The sequence below is a fragment of the Psittacula echo genome (assembly GCF_963264785.1).
Source record: "Psittacula echo genome assembly, chromosome: 2".
Taxonomy (NCBI): Eukaryota; Metazoa; Chordata; class Aves; order Psittaciformes; family Psittacidae; genus Psittacula; species Psittacula echo.
Window position 1 is genome coordinate 155,598,369 of NC_137737.1, and position 19,315 is coordinate 155,617,683.

Here is a 19,315-nt window from a genome sequence, read left to right on the forward strand (position 1 = left end):
TATTGACCTCCAGCCCTGTTTTGTTTGAAGGAATTCTGAATTAGTATCTTGTCATTATGAATCAGATAACATAAATCACACCTAGACCTCATGGCAGCTAGAATTATACTGCTACATGGTTAAATCAGATGATGCTGCAAAGCAGAAACCAACACAGCCTTATCCAGTCCTGACTCATGCATGCCTCCTTCTAGCCATGTTATGAATTATGCTAATGCACAGAGGCCACAGATGAGATTAGACTCCAGCTGTCCTAAATGCTTTACAAAACCAATGGCGGGAGGGGGGGAATGTAAATGCTCTTAGTGGGTTTTAGACTAAAGAGGAAAATCTGCCAAAGAAAAGAAAATTTCCACTTTCCTCATGTCACAGATGGGAAACAGAGAGTTCAAGAATAATTAAAATCTCTGAACCTCTTCCCAAAGGTTTTGCTAGTTTTTAATCAGACCCTTACTGTCTTATCAAAGGAAGTAGCCTGTGTCAGAGGCTGGCCCTAAACACCAGATTCCAGAATTGTAGCCCAGGACCAAAAATCCTTGAAATTAAATTATCCTCTTTCCTCTATCTTCTCCTATGCATAATCTAAAGAACTCACAAGAGGAGTCTCTGCCTTTCAAGAGGCATTTCTGTATCCTTTACCTGATCAGAGGCTGGTGTAATGCTACCAGTGATGCATGCACCGTGACGGATATCACTGACAGGTGGAAATAGTCAAACATGACAGGAACATGGTGGTGCAGACCTCTCCGGGGGTGGAAGTGGAGACACAGTGTACGGCTGCTGATCATGGGGATCGCTGGAACATCTCTCAGCCTGGAACACAAAGAACACAATCTCATAACTTGAATGTCTCAGTTCTTTTTAATCTTGGCTGAGAACAAGCTTTCACTTTTTGTATCTTGGAGATAAAGGAAACTTGATCTTGAAATCTGTTTAGGGCCCTATGGATATGAGTTAAATCACAGGGGGACAGTCTTGGTGTGAAACAGAGCTTAGATGATTTCTTTGCACTCCTCCTGTCCTGTCCTCCTGTACATGTTGCTGAAGTCGTTGGAAGCCTTTTCTGTGATTCAGTGAGATTGAATAATATCTGGGATCACACTTTCTGCTATGTCTCAGGAAGGAATGCTGCTCCCACTTCACCTGAGATTAGGAAATCAAATGCAGTTGGAAGAACTCAAACTCAATGGGAAGACTTCTTCCTCCTAAACTATAGAGACAGTTTTGGTTCTTAATACAAGAAAAGTGCTCAGTATGGTCTTCACCCATCTTCAGCTAGAAAATACTCTGTTGTCTCCTAAGATAAACGTGCTCATGAACTGCAGCCCCTGCTCACACGGAGGTCATATTCCATTTGACTTTAACAGCAGCAGAGATAGAACAACACTTAACAACTTTGAAAATCTCACACATTACCAATTAAGCTTTAAAACAGCACTTACTGTTGTTCACTATCAGTAAAGTGCAGGTCCAACTTGAGCTGAAAATCTGCCTCACTTAATGCATCTTCCACCTACAAAAAGAGAAAGGCAAGGTTACCTTTAAGAGTTGTCTACCACAACACTGAAGGCAAAAGTGGATGGGTTTGTCTGATAAGAGCAAAGGCAAAAATATGCAGCGACAGCAGCACCCCACCACAGTAGCAGAAAGGAGCCAATGTGACAGCAAGTTGAGATAATGGCTGGAGGAGTCAGGGGGAACCAGAGAAGTCAGAGGTGTTATCTGCTCCAGGTGTCCTGTCAGGTCAAAGAAATCACTCAAGACATGAGTAATCAGCATGCACAGAGTACTGCATGTGTTGGATCCTTGCTCCTTGCACACTGAGTCAGCAGAGTATTTCCGAAGCTGTGTTCCCTCACTGAACGAGTATTTGTTTGGGTTTCCTTGTCGCCTGAATGAGGAATAGGTTTTCTTGGTTGAGAAACAGTCATGACTCTTTCTGGTTACCTAATTGTAACTAGTACAAGATTCAAAGTTTACAGCTTAAAATGATCAGAAAACGCTAAAATAATTCTGACAATTTCTCATCTCTATCATTAGCCTTTTAATGTGTTTTTCAGCAAACTGAGGTTTTCCTGCCTTCCAGTCACTCTTTCTGGCTCTTGACAGATTCATGGATGTAGTTTGTCACTGATTCTCATCTAGTCCATTTTCTTTGCAAAATTCAATTCTTTCTTGCTGGTTTTAAAGCTTCAATTAACAGAAGTTTAATTATTCACTTTGGTTTAGAATGCTCAACACGTTTAAACAGTCAATTCAGCTCACCAAAAACACTGAATGTATCATGTGTGATGAGAAGCCAGTTCATTGGTACCTTCATCTTATAAGTCCCACCAGCAAGATTACTCTTCTTTTATTGTCAATAAAATACTTTAATTGGGTTTTCTGACACAGTACATGAAGAGAGCTGTCAGTTCCTTCACCTGGAAAGGACTACATAGGATAACACATCCCATTTTGGCACAGTTAAAGCAACCATAATCAAAGAAAATAAATAAATTAGAATAGAAGAAGGATAAAGCTGACCAGCACTTCCTTCACTCCTTAGAAATGTCTTTTTTTTTTTTTTTTTCCCAGCAAAGTAGGTTTAGTAGAATAAAAAATGGTTTTATTTCTATCAACCTGAATGAAAATGTGAACAAAAATTTGCCCATTTTATTACAAAATTAGTTTTGATTGTTTTTATTTTTTTTTTTTAAATGACAGCATAAGAATATTTTATTTCATACCAGAGTACAACCAGGGCTGGAAGGAATGCCGCTGGAAAAGTGGAGTTGTTCACTGGGAAGAGGATATTATAAATACAACTTTTTTTACTCATTTTTTGCCACAGAAAGGTGAGGTGAGACATCTGAGTTCTGTCTTCTGACATTTGAAAACAACAAGCAGATGCACACAATGAGGTGGCCCATCCTGAGGTACACACTGGAAAAGGACGGTTGATTTCTGTTTCTGCTTGCCTCTTTCCAGTAATAACAAATAGAGCCTAGAGAAATATCTTGCTCTAGATGCGCTTGAATTTTAGATGGCTTAAATTAGGCAAGAGGAATTCTACTTCTTAATAACAGAATATACCAATAATGCACTGAAGGCAATGTCAAAGGCACCTAGCACGCTCTGACAGGTACGATTCTTAAAATATGTAACATAAACCATATTTAGCTAAGTTCTCCAAAGGTGAAACTCCATCTACAGAGTACCATTTTTCTGCTGAAGCAAGAAAACTGAGTCCAGGATCAATTGTACCTTGACAAAATTATCAAAGACGTAAAATTAAACCCTTCTGGAGAAATACAGTACCCCTGCCCATGGCAGGGGGGGTTGAAACTAGATGATCGTAAGGTCCTTTCCAAACCTAACTATTCGATGATTCTTCTAGCATGACCACAGGCACAGATGTGATGAGAAAATTCCAGCTTCTGTTTACTGAAAATGTGCTTTCTCTTTTGCATTTGTCTCTAAACACCTGGAAGTATGTCTTTCAGAATAAAAGACTTTTTCTTTTTTAATGAGCTGTTGTCACTAAAAATCACAGTTGCTGGCAATTGTAAAGGAAATAATCATTATTGAAGCTGCGGTCTGAATTTAAATTAGGAATTCAGCTCAAGTAGAGTGCTTCAGACAAAGCAAATCTCATCCTCCAACAGAGAGGATGAAATCTTGTGTCTGTGCCTAATACTGGCGAACACCTGCAACTGTCACTGAAATCTGAGTCTGTGTTTAAAACACGGTCTATAGCAAGTGACACTAGTTCAAAACACCTTGAGGCAATAAGCAGATGTCTGAGACACTTAGAGATATTCAGCACTGCATGGGGTTGTGAGTTAAGGTGCAAGTATAGGATTTTCTTTAATCCCATAACTGTATCATAACCAGACTGCTCAGAATACTGCAAAAGCCTACATAAAATCAAATCACAATTCTCACTACACAGATTACATGTTTTCCTTTGTATAATGGAGGTAATATTAAATTAAGTGAAAAGTGAACAGTTCAAAAATCACTGGACTCTTAATGAGAAATCATCATTAAATGGCTTATGTGCAGGTTGAGACACAACAGAATGCTGTGGTTTAGACCCAGCTGGTAACTCAGCACCATGCAGCAATTCACTCACCCCTCTTCCTCCAGGTAGGATAGGGAAGAGAATCAAAACAATGTAAACCTCACAGGTTGAGATAAGAACAATTTAATAACTAAAATAAAGTAAAATATAGGGATAATAGAATGAATACGAATAATAATAATAGGAAACAACAGGAGAAGAAATAAAACTCCAGAAAACCCAAGTGATGCACAAAACAATTGCTCACTACCTGCTGACCGACACCCAGCCCAACCTGATCAGTGACTGGTCCCTTTCAGGTGACTCCCTTCAGTTTCTATACAGGGCCTGACGTGCTGTGTTATGGAATACCCCTTTGGCTGGTTTGGGTCAGGGGTCCTGTCTCTGCTTCCTCCCGGCTTCCTGTGCCCCTCCTCACTGGCAGAGCAAGAGACTGAAAAGTCCTTGATCAGGGTAAGTTCTACTGAGCAACAACTAAACCATCGGTGTGTTATCAGCGTCGTTTTCAGACTGAAGCCAAAACACGGCACTGCACCAGCTACTAAGGAGAAAAATAACTGCTAAGGCTGAAACCAGAACACAGAATTAGGTACAATAATTACAAGATGAAAGTTACTATACAGCTTTGATACCTGCTGATAAAATAGCCTTGCCATAGCTCACACAGAAGAGGTAATCAAACTTTATCATTCCTTAAGATCCTATATGAAATAATACTGTCCTTAAGTATCATCTGTTTATTTTAGCACTAGTGGGACTATTACGGTGTTTTCCACAGTTATAATTTACAGACTGTGTAATTGCCCAGAATTCTGATAATCAGATTTACCTATTTATTTATTTTTCTCCTGAAGAAAAGTTATAAATTTTAACACCAGCCAACTTAAGAAATTAACTTGAAAATTTTCTCTGGAATATAATCAGTGTTTGGTTAAGCCAAGCAGTGTCCTCCTAGATATTCTCTGTCAGGTTCTTCCTAATTTTCTACAAAGTTCTTGGACCTCTCAGCTGTGTTAATGATTAAAATCACAACTTGTGAAAAAGAAAATAAAGATCTGTGTTTATGGAAATATATTCATACTGAGCAAGTAATATTATTCTGTTCTGTAATATTCCATACACCCAAATAACTATAAGGGAAACTTAGAACATCTGCCCTCTGGGAAATATTGCATTTCACATGCTGATCTTGTCTGCAGTCAAAAATAGACTAAGTGAAGAGAGTTCTGAACAGAAATTTTGAAAGCTTTCTTTCTAAATAATACATGAATTTAATTATTTTTCCCTCTTTAAAATCAAATGATGAAATTAATTTTGTCATTTCTCATTTGATTAATTCCTCATTGTTTGCATCTCTACCTTTTTGCTCTAGCATCATCTTGTGGAAAACAAACCTTCAGATTCAGTGTTGTGTTCTCCATTGCTTGGGGGGTGCCTAGCTTTCCCCTAGTGCTCCCACCTTGGGGCCTCATGGCTCATGCAGAAAGACTCCATAGTCATCTGTGAGCACTCACAATTTTCCAGAAGGTGCTGTCACGAGTTCTGGGTTTTCTAAGGAGCCTCTTTCTTTTTTAAACTGCCTCTCTTGCCAAAAGACTGCACTGAGAGGGAAACGAATTCCATTAAACGCTGTTTGGAATCTGTACAGTAGAAAATATTAGTATACGAAAAGTATTTTATACAACAAAAAAGTATATACAAAGTATTTCAATTTCTGTTAAACTGGCCTGGAATCGATCAATTGCATCATTTCAGTTCTGAATCCTACTTTTTCAGGATTACCTTCATATCTTTGGTTTAGCTTTTAAGAGCTGTGATTATACTGAAGTTTCCAGCGTTTTTGTGATGTATGTCCATAATATTTAACCATTTAGCCAGAATGTCGGGCGGAATGATCTGGATGTCCAATCCCACTTAGATTTCTCTGGAAAGTACAAAATCTAATATACTGTGATATCCCAGCTTGCCTCACTCTGTCCTCTCCCTGCTACTAAATTGTCCCTGAATGGAGCCAGCAAGCAAGGAAACAGACAAGTTACCTGGTTTATTGCTTGATGAAAGCGGCAGAGCTCCTTCTTTAATAAGAATGAAAGCAAAAGCTTATGAAAATAAATTAGACTTCTTTGTAACATTAAAGGTTGCCTCAGCCCTGCAATATTGTTCCCTGTGAATTCAAAATAATGCTGTATTTTTGGGTAGTATAGCAAAAGGCATCTGATAAATCAGAAAGTTTTAAGGCACCATTTATATTCTGAAAGATGTGTTTAGTGCCACTTCTAGGAGGATAATAGAGGTTTTTTTCCATTTAATGCCAGACAAAAAGAGATGTATTTCCATATTTAAGCTTATTGAAGGTTATGCAAGAGGAGGGAAAAAGAAAAAGGGAAAAAAAAACTCAAAACAACCAGTAACAAATAATCTAATGTGGGCATTCACATTGAGGTTTTTTTGTTTGGTGTTTTTTTGTGTACTGAGCCTATGTCAGCACGTGTCTCAGCAGCAAAACTACTGTAACACGATAAGCATACTGCTTCCTTGTTATAATAATTGATAAGTCTAGGTCTGACAACAAAAACTACGTAGAATCATGGAATCAAGCATATGAAGCATATCAAGTCAATATTTCCGTTACTCAGTCTGACTTCCTTATTTATCGTAACTTCCATTTGCAGAAAAAGCAGGAAACAAATCCTTCACCCTCAACCGAAAAAAACCTCCAAAACATCACCATAGCACACAGTTGGCACAAAAAGGACTTAAATCTGTTCTGTATTGAATAAATTAAAAGGTTATGAACAGAGATAATATTTAAAACACTAAAAAGCTGCAAGCATTCTGCCAATGCCACATTGCAAGGATTGCATGGACTAGGTGTCAGAGATGCAAAACCATCTCTGAACAATAGTTGTGGATGTAAAAGGTTTCTTCTGACCATAGTGCCTGATGGAGTTGCACACTTCAGTCTCTCCTATATTTATGTAACATCTTTAAAGTTGTGGAGCACAAGACATCAAAGCAGATGAAACAGGCCTGGGAGCATCAAGCAGAGGTCAATTGTGGTAGTCTGCTCAACATGCAAGTAGTTTTACAGACCTTCAGGTTTTGTGCTTGATTTTTTGGTGTCTTCAACACTCATGTAGGACCAACAGACCTGTTTATCCTTTTACACTGCATCCCTGAAAACCCAAAGCAGCTTCATCATACAGAGAAAACTATTCTGTAATTACAAAACTGGGGAGCTGTCATTTTCCAAGGGACCTCCTATAAAAAGACAAATATAATGTACACAGCACATCAGGAGTCAGAATGAGTTTTGATGACAAGAATCTTGTGGGATTTTTGGTTTTCTTTTTCTCATTTTGTGAGGTGCACAACTTTCCTGAATATTAATGCAAAAGTCATCAGAAATCATCCCTGCTCAACACAGCAGAAACTGCTGTAATTTGAGAGGAGGGACATTTAATCAGAGATGTTCCACTGAGAAAGGACGAAATTAATATTCAGTTAAGCATGTTGGAACAGTTTCCTAACAAATAATGAGAAACTTGCATTTGGTAATTTTTCATTTAAACACTAAGCACAAAGAAAACAATTCTAGAGAGGAATAAATTGATGACAGACAAACAAACAAACCCCCCCAAAATACAAAACAAAAACTCAAACCAAAACACCAAGAGAAAAGTGGGCAGAAAAGGTAAGCATATGAAAGAACCTGATATAAGTTCTCTAGCTGTTTTAATTTAGATCTATATATAACCTAATTACGTACATATATATATGGGTTGAAATAGGACAAAACAGAAATTCAAATCTCTTCATGCTCAAATAGAAAGTTATAAAAGGAAGGACAAGTGAGCATCTCTGGCCCCAAGGTCCACACACAGCTTCTGATTCACACTGGCTGCATAACTTATAGGACCTATTTTTGATGGATTGCTGATTTTACAAATCCAACTCATGTCATGTGTCTCTCGCTATCACTGAGAGCAAGTGCCAATGACATCTATTTTGTACCAGTCCTTGTGCTGGCAAAGCACAGCAATGACACCTTGGACCAGAACTGAGTGCCATTCTACTATGACACTTTTCCCCCATTCTGTCTAAGAGCCCAGTAAAACAATACTCTCCATACTCTAAGATTATTTCTCTCTTGTAGCTACTGGGAACAGAAGTTCTCACTGGAAGATGTTAGTAAGAGGAAGCCAATGGTACCCAACAAGATGGGTGGTTCAAATCATGCACCCATTCTTGTGTGCGTGCTCATGTTGACTGAAGGAGTGGATGCCCAATGAGCAGGAGCACCTCAGTATGAACCCATTCTAGCTGAGACAGGATGGAAAGCAAAGGGGTTGTACATGGACTATCAGGAAGGTAAGCTCCAGTAACTCTGCCATGCATTTCTGCAATCAGGAGCACTAAGGAGAAGGATGAGGAGACCTCTGGTGGAAAGGGACTCTGGAGCTTGGTCACAGTACTGTCATTGCTGTAACAAAAAACAGTCACAAGAAAAGAGGAGGGGCAGACAGCAGTAATGGATGGGAGAAGTAGAAGCTGGTCTTAGGAAGATGCAGAAGCTTCCTGGTTTTCTCAGGTGAGGTTGATCTACAGATATGTAGAATGAAAGATCTAGTGTATACAAAAGACAAACTATGGTTGATACACTTGAGTTTCTGGCACACTGATTTATCAGTGTATGTCAACATCTTATTCCACTAGAAAGCTCAGATGTAGACAACACTTAGTAACACACACATTGCAGTGGGTCTATCTGACCTAATGAAGATGTTTATAGCATTAGCATTCACAAACAAACAAATCACCCCAGACACCCTTGTCAGCATAGGCAATGATGGATACCAGACAGTCGATCTTCTAATGCAGATGCTGGTATTTGGGCAGATAAATCATCCCTTTACCTCCACCAGCCATATTGATGAGACCTGTGTCAGCACAGGCACCCCATAACAGCTTCTCAAATGGAATCTGCCATATCTCAAATGGACATATGTGTGCGATGGCACCTAGAGTTACATAAAAGGAATCCCAGCCCTCCTGGTTTTTATGTGCATCCCAAGACAACTCACCCTTTCGCCATCCAGAAGCAAGTGCACTCTGAAGTTCATCGATTCATTAAGAACGATCTCTTCATTTCTGTACAAAATCTGAAATATTCTGCTGTAAACGGTGTTTTCATGAACGCAGGCTGAGCAAAGGCTGGAATCACCTGCACAAAACACAGACAGACTCCTGGTGGGATCTCTGCAAGGAGTTTATTTTTATTCCTATGTTTTTACTTCAGGATTATCTAGGCCAGTTGTGTTAGTACTTGTAATTAAACACTTGCATTCTCAATAATTAATAGTAATGGAACAGATTGTAACTGTGGGTTGCAGGTTCCCAAACATGGTACTTAAATAAAATACATGTTAAACTGTAGGCAGGCTGGATTTCACAATGAGAATAGCGGACCCTGTGACAGCACTTACCCTATAAATTCATTTCTAATGAAAACTAAAGCATTAAATGTTTTCTACCTATGAGGACTGTGGGTGTTCATTTGTGAAATTTCATCTTTTATCTGTCATGACGGGGGTTTTCTTCACATCTCTGGTGCTCCCGGAAGTTACTATGTAGGAGGGAGGACAATAAGCAACAGCAGTTATTGAATGTAGAGCCTGGAAGTGCAGAGGCATCTTCAGTTAAAATGGAAAAAAGAAAAAGAAAAAGGAAAAGTAGCCATTTTTTCAAGACACCAAATTTCCTGTGGAATCCTTCAGGCACTTGACCTATGTGAGAGCTGCCAATTTGGTCCATACAATTGGGATTAATTTCAGGAACTCAAGAACCATACTTCTAAGCTTCTCTACACTGAATTCAAACAGCCAATAGCTTCATCTGTGTGATGCATCATGCACCATCACATCACAAATGAACTTCATATGAGCTCAGGTGGGATTTGTCCTTCCTAACTTTTAGGTGTCTCTAATGTATGTATTTTATTTTGGTTACATTGGAGCCTATGGAACTTAAGACATCATTCATCTGACAAAATGCTTTAGATAGAGGCAATTTTTTGCTTTAAGTCTACTGCTCCTTGAGTAATTCTCCTTTGGGTAACAGGAAATCAGTGTGACTTGCTTAGCTGTACAAACCCACACTGGAGGAAACAACATTTACTACAGTGCATTCCATCCACAGGAGCCTGGAAAGAATTTCACAACATTAGTCATGATGTTTGTGTGACTATTTAATGAACTACTGGGCATCAGAGTTAGGTGCTTTCAAGTTGTGTCTTGGCTGTTAATCAGAATCCCCTGCAAATTCTACTTCTATAGCCCTTGAGTAACAACTTCTGGCAAAATATGCTCAGCTAGTTTTGTCCCTTTCCAGCATTCAGTGCTGTAGAAACCTGAGCTTTTGAAATGTGGTCCTTTAGCAAACGGTATTCTGGAACATTCCTGACAAGGAGTCCTTAAAAATGGTGTACCAGTATCAGTCCTTCAAAAGGAGACAGGTCTGTGATCACCATCAGGAAACCAGAAGGCACTTTTACAAAGAACAGTTTTTCACAAGGTGCTTGTGGGAATTTGAGCCTTTGAAGAATTGTTTCGAGTCCATGAGCTGTGGTAAGACAAATGTCCAGGTCAGAAAGTCTTAGGGACTGACAGTTTGTCAAAGAATTTCAGATTAGGACAGGTCTATTCTGCTGCCACAAGGCTACTGTTTTGCTTTTCCATGCAGAAATCATAGATCCATAGAATCAGCCAGGTTGAAAAAGACCTTAAATATCACCAAGTTCAACTGTTACTCCAGCACTGCCAAATCCACCACTAAACCATGTCACTAAGGGCCTCATCTACACGGTTTGTGAACACTTCCAGGGACAGTGATTCCATCACTGCCCTTGGCAGCCTGTTTCAATGCCTGAGCACCCTCCCAGTGAAGAGATCTTTCCTAATATCCAATCTAAACCTCCCTTGGCACAGCTTGAGGCCATTTCCTCTTGTCCTACCACTCAGAAGTCAGTGAGTCAAGACTGACAGAGGATTAAAGATTTCTCAAGGTAAAGTTTGGTTAGGGAAAAGAAATTACATATATAAGAGAAGAGAAAGGACTTAAAAAAATAGAACTGAAGGCCCTTGTAGACAAGTGAATGGATTTTGTCATTACAATGATTAGTTTTTGTGGCGCCAGTTTGCTGGAACAGGAATGGTACAGACAAAGAGAAGTATCTTCTCAAAAAAAAAGAAAAAAATCATATGGGGCAAGAGGAAAGGTTGATTAAATACCAATAAACCCACTAAGATCTGAGCTAATTAATTAGCAAGACCATAGTACTGTTATCCAGATTACACTCAAGTCATTTTGTTATTACTGACTTTTACCAAGGACACCCAGGAACAGCCTAGAGTGTTTCACCCTGCTTTTGTCATGCCGTCACATAACTTGCACAATAGTTATGCATAAGTCCAGGCAGCCTAGATAAATACACACTTATTTCCTTGTGCTACACCAGCTAGGCTCGAATGTTTCAACTTGATTAGCTCTTCAAAAGCATGCAGTTGTATTTATTTTAATTTAAACCTCATCATATTAGAGACACTGCAAAAATCATATTAGAAGCATAACATATTCTTATGCCTAGCTGGCAGACAAAGGAAGCTTCATGTTATTTGATTTAGGTATTGATATACTGGTATTCTTCTAGAACGGAAAGTTTAATGTCATTTTCTTTTCAAACACACTCCTGCACAGACCACTCGTGTTGGGTAATTGCCTTAAGAGTTAGATTTGCAAGGTGACATCGAGCCCTGTTTCTTGCATGGAAAGTCAAAGTCAAAGACATGCTGCAATGATCAGGGTTGTATCAAACCGTGCAAGTGAATATGACACTACAGGGCAAAAAATTGCTGCTTTAAGCAGAGGCCTAGCTTTGCAGAAATCTGGCAGAGAACTACAGCATCTCCTTAAATACAACCCGTTCCTGCCTATTTCAATGACCACAGTCGGCTTTTTTCTCTCTTAAATATGACATAAGACTGTGACAGGAGTTAGCTCACAGGCAGCATGAAGATGTCCTGGTAATGCTAACAGCAATGCAGGAATCCTGCCTCTCAAAGCAAAGGGCAAGGATAGCAATTCCATAGCTATTGCCCTTCAGGAAGTAGCACTCACTGATGTCTTATGTGCTGTAAGATACGGACAGGGACCGGGCTGTTTGACTGTACTCAAGTTTCTTGCACTAACAAGAAGTGGTACCTGCATCAAACATACTCTTCCTCAGTCTACTCCATGAAAACATCATCTTCCCAGTAACTTTTACAAACTTCCCTTTCTTCCTGCCTTTTGACCCTCATGTCTCCCTAAACCTTCAGACTTTTCTGCTAAGAGACAGTGGCAATAAGGTTGGGATTTTCCATGGCTGACATTGTTCAGAGAGGGTTGCTGGCAGGAAACATAGCAGATGTACCCCATGTTCACTCAAGCACCTCTGTCCTCTAGCACAAAGCACAGGATGGTGTGAGAGAGAAGCCTGAAGCTATAGGCTTTCTCAAATCTCTCTCTAGCATAACCTCAGTAACAGAAACAGCTCTGAGCTGTGCACTGCTCAGCAATCACGTGCAGTTCACGGAAGAGAGACATAATTTGTGGAAACTGCTGGGAGCTCTCACTCCCTGGTGAGGGCTGGAGTTAAGACTCTATTGACCTGCATGTAGCTCTTTATTCCACACTTTCAAAGGCTTGTACTTTAGTGAATCCATTAAGGAAAGTCTAATTTTGTGGTAATGAGCTTTTGCTCACTCTATTTCCTTCTATAAGAGATTTACTTGTGACACTAGCAGTGTTCCTTAAGCTAGAAGGAATCTTATTTTCCTGTCTCCTCTTCCTAAGTGGCTATTCCTAAGGCCATTTACTCCTTATCTTCTTTTGGTTGAATAGGTCTTCAAATTATCTGAAAAGTGAAAGAGCTTTCAGGGCTGTAAGAACCATCACAAGCATGAACAGGACAGTCCTGTCTCACAACCATTCATTTAAGAGAATGAGAAAAGCCTGTTGATGAGTATCTCTCTGTCTATTCTTTCCACAAGAAATATACTGCCATCCCAGGACCACCCCTATAGATCCTTTCACAGACTGTTGGGTAATGGCATTTTACAAAAAGGAAGGGAAAAAAAGGCTCTTTGCAGTTGTGTCCACTTTTATACAAACAGTATAGGCTACCTGTACAGATCAGTCAGTATATCACATCCTGCTTCCGCACTGTCTCTATATCCAGCACACCATGCTCCCCCAGATACACTCTAAGCTACCTAATTTTCCAACCTGCAGGTTTTTATAGATGGAGATTTCTAAATGTTATTGTCACACATTATGCAGAAATTATTCATCCTTTTAAAAAAAATCAGAAAGAGGTTGTACAGTGAGAGTTGGGGTAGGAAAATAGAAAGCAGCAGCCAATGGGTGAGAAAATCTTGTTTAACATCTTCAAAAAAAAAGCCCTGGAACCTGAAGAACACCAGCATAAACCATATGCCCTACGAGACATGTGACATCTGGTCAAACTCACTTAGTCATAGCTTTGCTGTTGGTAGTAGGTATAATTAGATAAAGTTGGTAATGGAATCAACTTTAGTTGACAAATGAGCTACTCTATTGCTCTTTGAAAGAGTGTGATATGCCATAATTGCTTGCTCTTCTACTTAAAGGACCCACTGGTACATCAACTGAAACTATTGCTTGGCCAGACTCGCAGCACTCCTCAGCTACTGCAAAGCTTTGGCAGGCACTTAAGATTTCCTGATTTTCATTCATTTGAAAATGAATGAATTTGTGTTATTCCTCCCAGCAGCACACTCACACCAATTCTGTTCATGTGAGGAGAGGAAGACATTTGTAGTGAAAAGTAAAATCAGATGTTGATAACATTCTGCAGGTCAGAACTGTTTCATCAACCTTGCTAAGATCCTAATACACACACCGGATAGATTAGCACTCCTTCTCCCAAACTCCACTGGCCAGTTATCCAAATTGTCCTCTCTAGATGTTCCACTTTCTTCATTTTTCAACTCTGAACTTTTATAGCATCCTTCCTCTGCTTTCACTGTGCCTAAATTATCTCCCTTCTTCCCTTTACATTTCCTTTACTTGAACCACCCCTCACTCACTTTATTTTCTTAACCTCTGTGAAAACTTTCTAAGAAGTTACATAGTTGTTCTATGTTAACAACATTTCTACAGAGCAAACAAACAGCAGACTCCTCTTGGCAGAATCAAATGACAATGATACACACATATCTCAGTCTCTGATTCCTGTCAAGGAGAGACCTTGACATAACAACATCTTGATACAGCCGAGACTTGACGATGAATGATTTCCCCAGAGCCACCTAAGTTATATGAACCCTTGCTGTTTGCAATCTGTTTGATACACAAGTGATTAGCATGATCCCGTCTCAACAGTTAGATTCTTTCCATGACTGTGTTTTAGATTGTGCTTCCTCCTGATGTCTATAGCTGCTAAAGGAAACTGGAATAAATGTTAACTAACAAACCTTTTCCAGGATGGTGGGCATCCCATTCTGAGACCCAGATTTTCCCAAGAATATTGGTACAATCTGGCCTTTGAGAAATGCTGGAGGTTTGTTTCTACTTTTTTTTCTAAGGCTTTAAAAAGCATAAATGCCTAATCACACAACCCCAGAACTCTTGCATGAGGTGATGTTCCTATGATAGGAGGGTGCCTTCAAAGCTATGAGTGAAAGGCAGAGGATGCCTTCAAAGCAGCAATATGTTTTAGAGAGTTTCTGAAGAAAAAGCAACAGTTAGAAAGGAAGAGATGCTCAGATGTAGCACTACAGAAGCCATGAACAGCGAGCATGAACACGATTACTTTACTTTGCATATTTTTTAACTCTGCTTCCAACAGACACCAGAAGCATGAAGTAGTCTGGGAATTAGGTGATTGGTTTGTTTCAAAATTGAGTACCTTGTTAAGAATAACTTTAAATAATGTTATTTTTCCTTACACAACAAGACACCTAAATGAAACGTGAAAAACTGTGCTCTCCAGAGGAAACACATTAAAGCAGCAAGTTTTCTATTCAAATTTTCTCTTAAACTTGTAGGACTTGTCTAAAACTTTGTTGATAATTGCAGCGGAAAACTTCACACGTATACCCCTTTGTTACCTCTGTTTTTAGTATATTTCAACTTCTGGGCCTGACAGATAGGATCTACCCTCTGTCCTCCATTCAATAGCCCAGAAAAGCAAGATTAATAATTACTACTTTTTTGTATAAGAAAGGAAGAAGTTTGACAACTCAGTCGTGACACTTTGCTGCTGAAGAAATGACATCGTTTTCTATCACCCGTGCAAGGCAGAGACAATGAAAGTAATATTTTTTTCATTCTAAATATGAAATTACAACTCCAGGGAATATTCCCTCTTAGAAAGATGACTTCAGGTTTACATCCTGCTTTCTCCAGAATTATCTCTCTATGGTTAATTGAGCATTGTCTGAGAGATCTAAAATGAATAGGGAGTGATTACACAGTCAGGGAAAAATTCATATGGAAAAAAGATCTAACTTCAGATCTAGTCACTTTAATGTTTTTACGTCTATAGCACTGGAAACAAGATAATTACTCAATTGCTGTCAAGTTCTTGACTCTCTCCCGCTGTCTGAGAAAAGCAGCACTATTATGCCATTGTTCGGATAAATGGAAAAGCAAGTTTGTGTTAAGTTTGCTTTAATGAAAGTGATGCTCTTCAATAATGCGGGGAAATCAAGATACTGCAGTTGTAAACAAAGCTTCACTGTAAATATTTCTTTATGAATAACAGTGCACACTTAAACATTTGTGTTTCAGATTAATTCAGAGCCACAAGAAGCATATCACAGTCTCTGTACTTGGGTTCCCACACATCAGAATCTCAAACATAAGCTACCTTTAAACGTGCATGGGTTCATTATTCCAGGTCACTCGTTCACAGACAGATGAAGGGCATTTCAATGCACTCAGTTGAGCAAGAGCTGTGAGCATTTTAAAACCTCCTTACCCACAAACCTTATGTTACTACCCACTCAGACATGTTGTGTCAGTGGTCCATGTGATCTTTCCTAAGCTGCTTCAGTGGAAAGTCAACTGTTGGTAAATGACAGCAGAAGGCATTTTAAACTGAGCTAGATGTCCTTGCCCTGAAGCAAATTGAAAGCAATTGCACAGTCTGTTAATAGAGGTGAACAGCTAGGGTGATAATAAATGGGTATAAACAGTATTGCCTTTGAAATCTCAGACAGGACTAGCCGTAGCCCATTTACCTGTAATGTGAGTGATCTCTACAGCACACATCATCGTGGTTAGTACTGTCAGAAACATAACCTAAAATTATCTAACGGATGACTTCCTCCCTCACCCATCCAGACACACACTTTGGGTTGCCCTGTCTTGGTCTTCAGCATCTGAAATTCCCGCTAGCTCACAAGGAGAGTTGGTTGTTGGTTCAGAGTCCCTACAAAACAGATATGAATTTTCTAATTTTAAAGTTTTCTTGCCATCTAATTTCTTCTACTATCACCAAAATCCTTAAATACTTGCAGGTCATGCATATTTTGCTATTTGTTAGAGAACATCAAGACATGTGGGCATTCCTCGAATGAACAGTATGCTGTCTTGCTAGAACCTAAGAACTGTACCGCGCAATATAACCAAAGGACACCAGAAAGTCTTTTGCAAATAGCTGTGTTTATCTAAAGTGGTTTTTTTCCTTTACCATCTGTTGGAGCCATATGCCTTCTTAAATAAGAGCTAATTATAGGCCTCTACCACAACTAATCAAATAGTGGTAACTGTTGCAAACTTCAGCTGGAAATTTCATTTCTCTTCATAAAAATTTCCCCCAACCCAGACACTGAGGTAATGGTTGCCTCTTCCTGGTTTTCTGGACTTAGGTACCCAGTAGTTGCAGTTGATGCGCGTGTCTGCATAGGAGTAAATCATAACAAGCTGGAGAGACTAAGCCAAAGTACAGTTCCCATCAAGTACATTAGAAGGAGTGACTTTAGAACAGACAATGACTGTGTCTAATAGATATCCACTGACATGGTGTTTTAGATTTTCCTTCACTGCCCCTGTGCTGTTGTACTGAGGAAAGAGAGAAAAGAAACAATGCTGTCACAAAATTATCTGGCTTTTAGCACTGAAGAACTGGAGCAAATACTCATTCAATACTATAATTAAATTCCGGAAAAGAGATTCCAGCCTATTTAGAGAGCAATAAATCTCCTAATGAGCTCAAAAAATACAAGACTGCACTTTCATTTACAATGTGCATATATATTTATATAAATGTCAATTTACACCATTCAGGCAAATGTTTTATAAGTGCCTCCAGTGTCAGTGTCACTCTGCATTGCTGTGCAATGTGAAAGGACTCAAGGATAAAAATTATTCCAGTCCTAAATATGGCAAATCAAAAGTTGAAGTGCCTTTTAAAAGCCCTAAACCCTAAATAGCTCTTTAAACATCACAAGACTGTGGTAATTCCAGACTGTCATGCTGACCTTCCAGGAAGTTTAGAACTGTTCTGGTAGAAATTAGGATTAAAAATAAGTTAAAAAAAAAAAAAAGGATAATGAAAATTATTTCAGTTTATTCATTCCAGTTATCAGACAGACATTTTTTTCTCATTATAACCACCACAAACTCTTTGTGTAAATGAATGATGCACACAGAAGAAAAAGAACACTCTGGGATTTTATTCCAGCTATTCTTTTCCTCTGGCTACCAATGGAAAGGTTTCCTTCCACTTTTCTTGCCATTCACCACATGATTTGACAGCTGGAACACAACAAGTATTTACAGATTCAGCTATGAAAGAGTTGAAATATATGTGAATATATGTACTTTACAGACACTCCGAGCACGGATATAACAACAGGACACACCTATTATTCCCCTGGTGCCATATAGCATATCTGGCATCATCTCATCAACACAACAGCAATAGAATCAGAAAGGTCCTGAGCTAAAATCACAGACTTTAAGTCAAACAGGAACTTAAAAATTTCCCAGACAGAGCTGTAACACTTTCAAGTCCTTTGATCAATGATATGGATTGGGAACTAAATGCTCTCCTAATGTACTGTTGCAATGCCTGCTGAGTTCAAGAAGTTGATGGATGAAAGTCGTACATTTACCAAACTTCTATCTTCAACGGTGTGGCCAGTTGCATTTTACTCAGAGGGTAAAATACTGTGAATTAAATATGTAAAACATTTTGTGACAGTCTAATAAAAAATCTGACAGTAAATCTATTTTTTCAGATGTATGAGGCAGTCCCTATGGTCCAACTGTAAAATAAAAAGCCTGAGGATTCATAGTGAAGGACCTGACTTCCACTGGAATAAGCCCCCATTAATGGTTAGTGTTTCTGATAAGCCAGGCAAGTTATCTAGGTATTTAAATACAAGTTTCTGAGCCCTGGTCTGGATCACAAAAGTAAATACACAAAAAAGACTTCAAGATCCTATAGTTTTTTTTCTTCTTTGTGTAGGATACCAGTCAGGTCTTTCATATTCTTTCAGTGATCGATGTTCAGAATTAAGTTACATGCAAAAGACCTGATTCCTGCAGCTGATGCTGTTGAGGATCTTTCATTCTCTAAGCTGCAGGTTCAATTTATAGTGTGATGTTCAGGGTGGGTTTGTCACATCCACATTCGCAAGGTGATCCTTCTACATTATATTCTTTCTTCATGTTCAAGTAGATCAAATCCCTTGCTCATTCAGGAGAGACCTGATCCTAGTGCACAGGTGGTCTGTGATTCTGACCACTATATGTAGCATTTGTATATATGGGACAAAGGGTAGAAACGTATATACCTCCTTATCTGCCCATAAAAGAGATGGAATAGATGGAAACTCACTGAGTTTCCAGGACAAGATAATCAGCTATAAATCAGATGTTCCTCTTCTGAATCCAATTCTTTCCACAAATTACTATGCAATTTTTGTTCTGGAGACATTTTACATGTACAACACTAGTTTCTCAAGCAAACAAATACAAGCCTGCCTCCAGAAAGGCAGTCAACATAATGAAGACTGGCAGAATAAGAACACAGGTAAGTTATGTCAAAGCCTCATATTTTCAACATGTCATCACAACCCTTGAAGCAGAGAGCTGGCACTTAGGTACTCAAGTGAATTAAAGAGGAGAAAGGAATAAAAAATTCATCTAAATACTAAC

General features: G+C 39.0%; 1 protein-coding gene across 1 annotated transcript in view; it reads right to left on the reverse strand.

The window, feature by feature from the left end:
• The window catches only part of FAM135B (family with sequence similarity 135 member B), a gene marked incomplete at both ends in the record, with an annotated part of 143,919 nt that overhangs the window by 74,869 nt on the left and 49,735 nt on the right, over positions 1-19,315 (reverse strand). Inside the window, 3 exons of the mRNA XM_080610716.1 lie at positions 640-813; positions 1,443-1,513; positions 9,151-9,290. Coding sequence (XP_080466842.1) covers positions 640-813; positions 1,443-1,513; positions 9,151-9,290 — 385 coding nt within the window. The remainder of the gene's footprint in view (positions 1-639; positions 814-1,442; positions 1,514-9,150; positions 9,291-19,315) is intronic.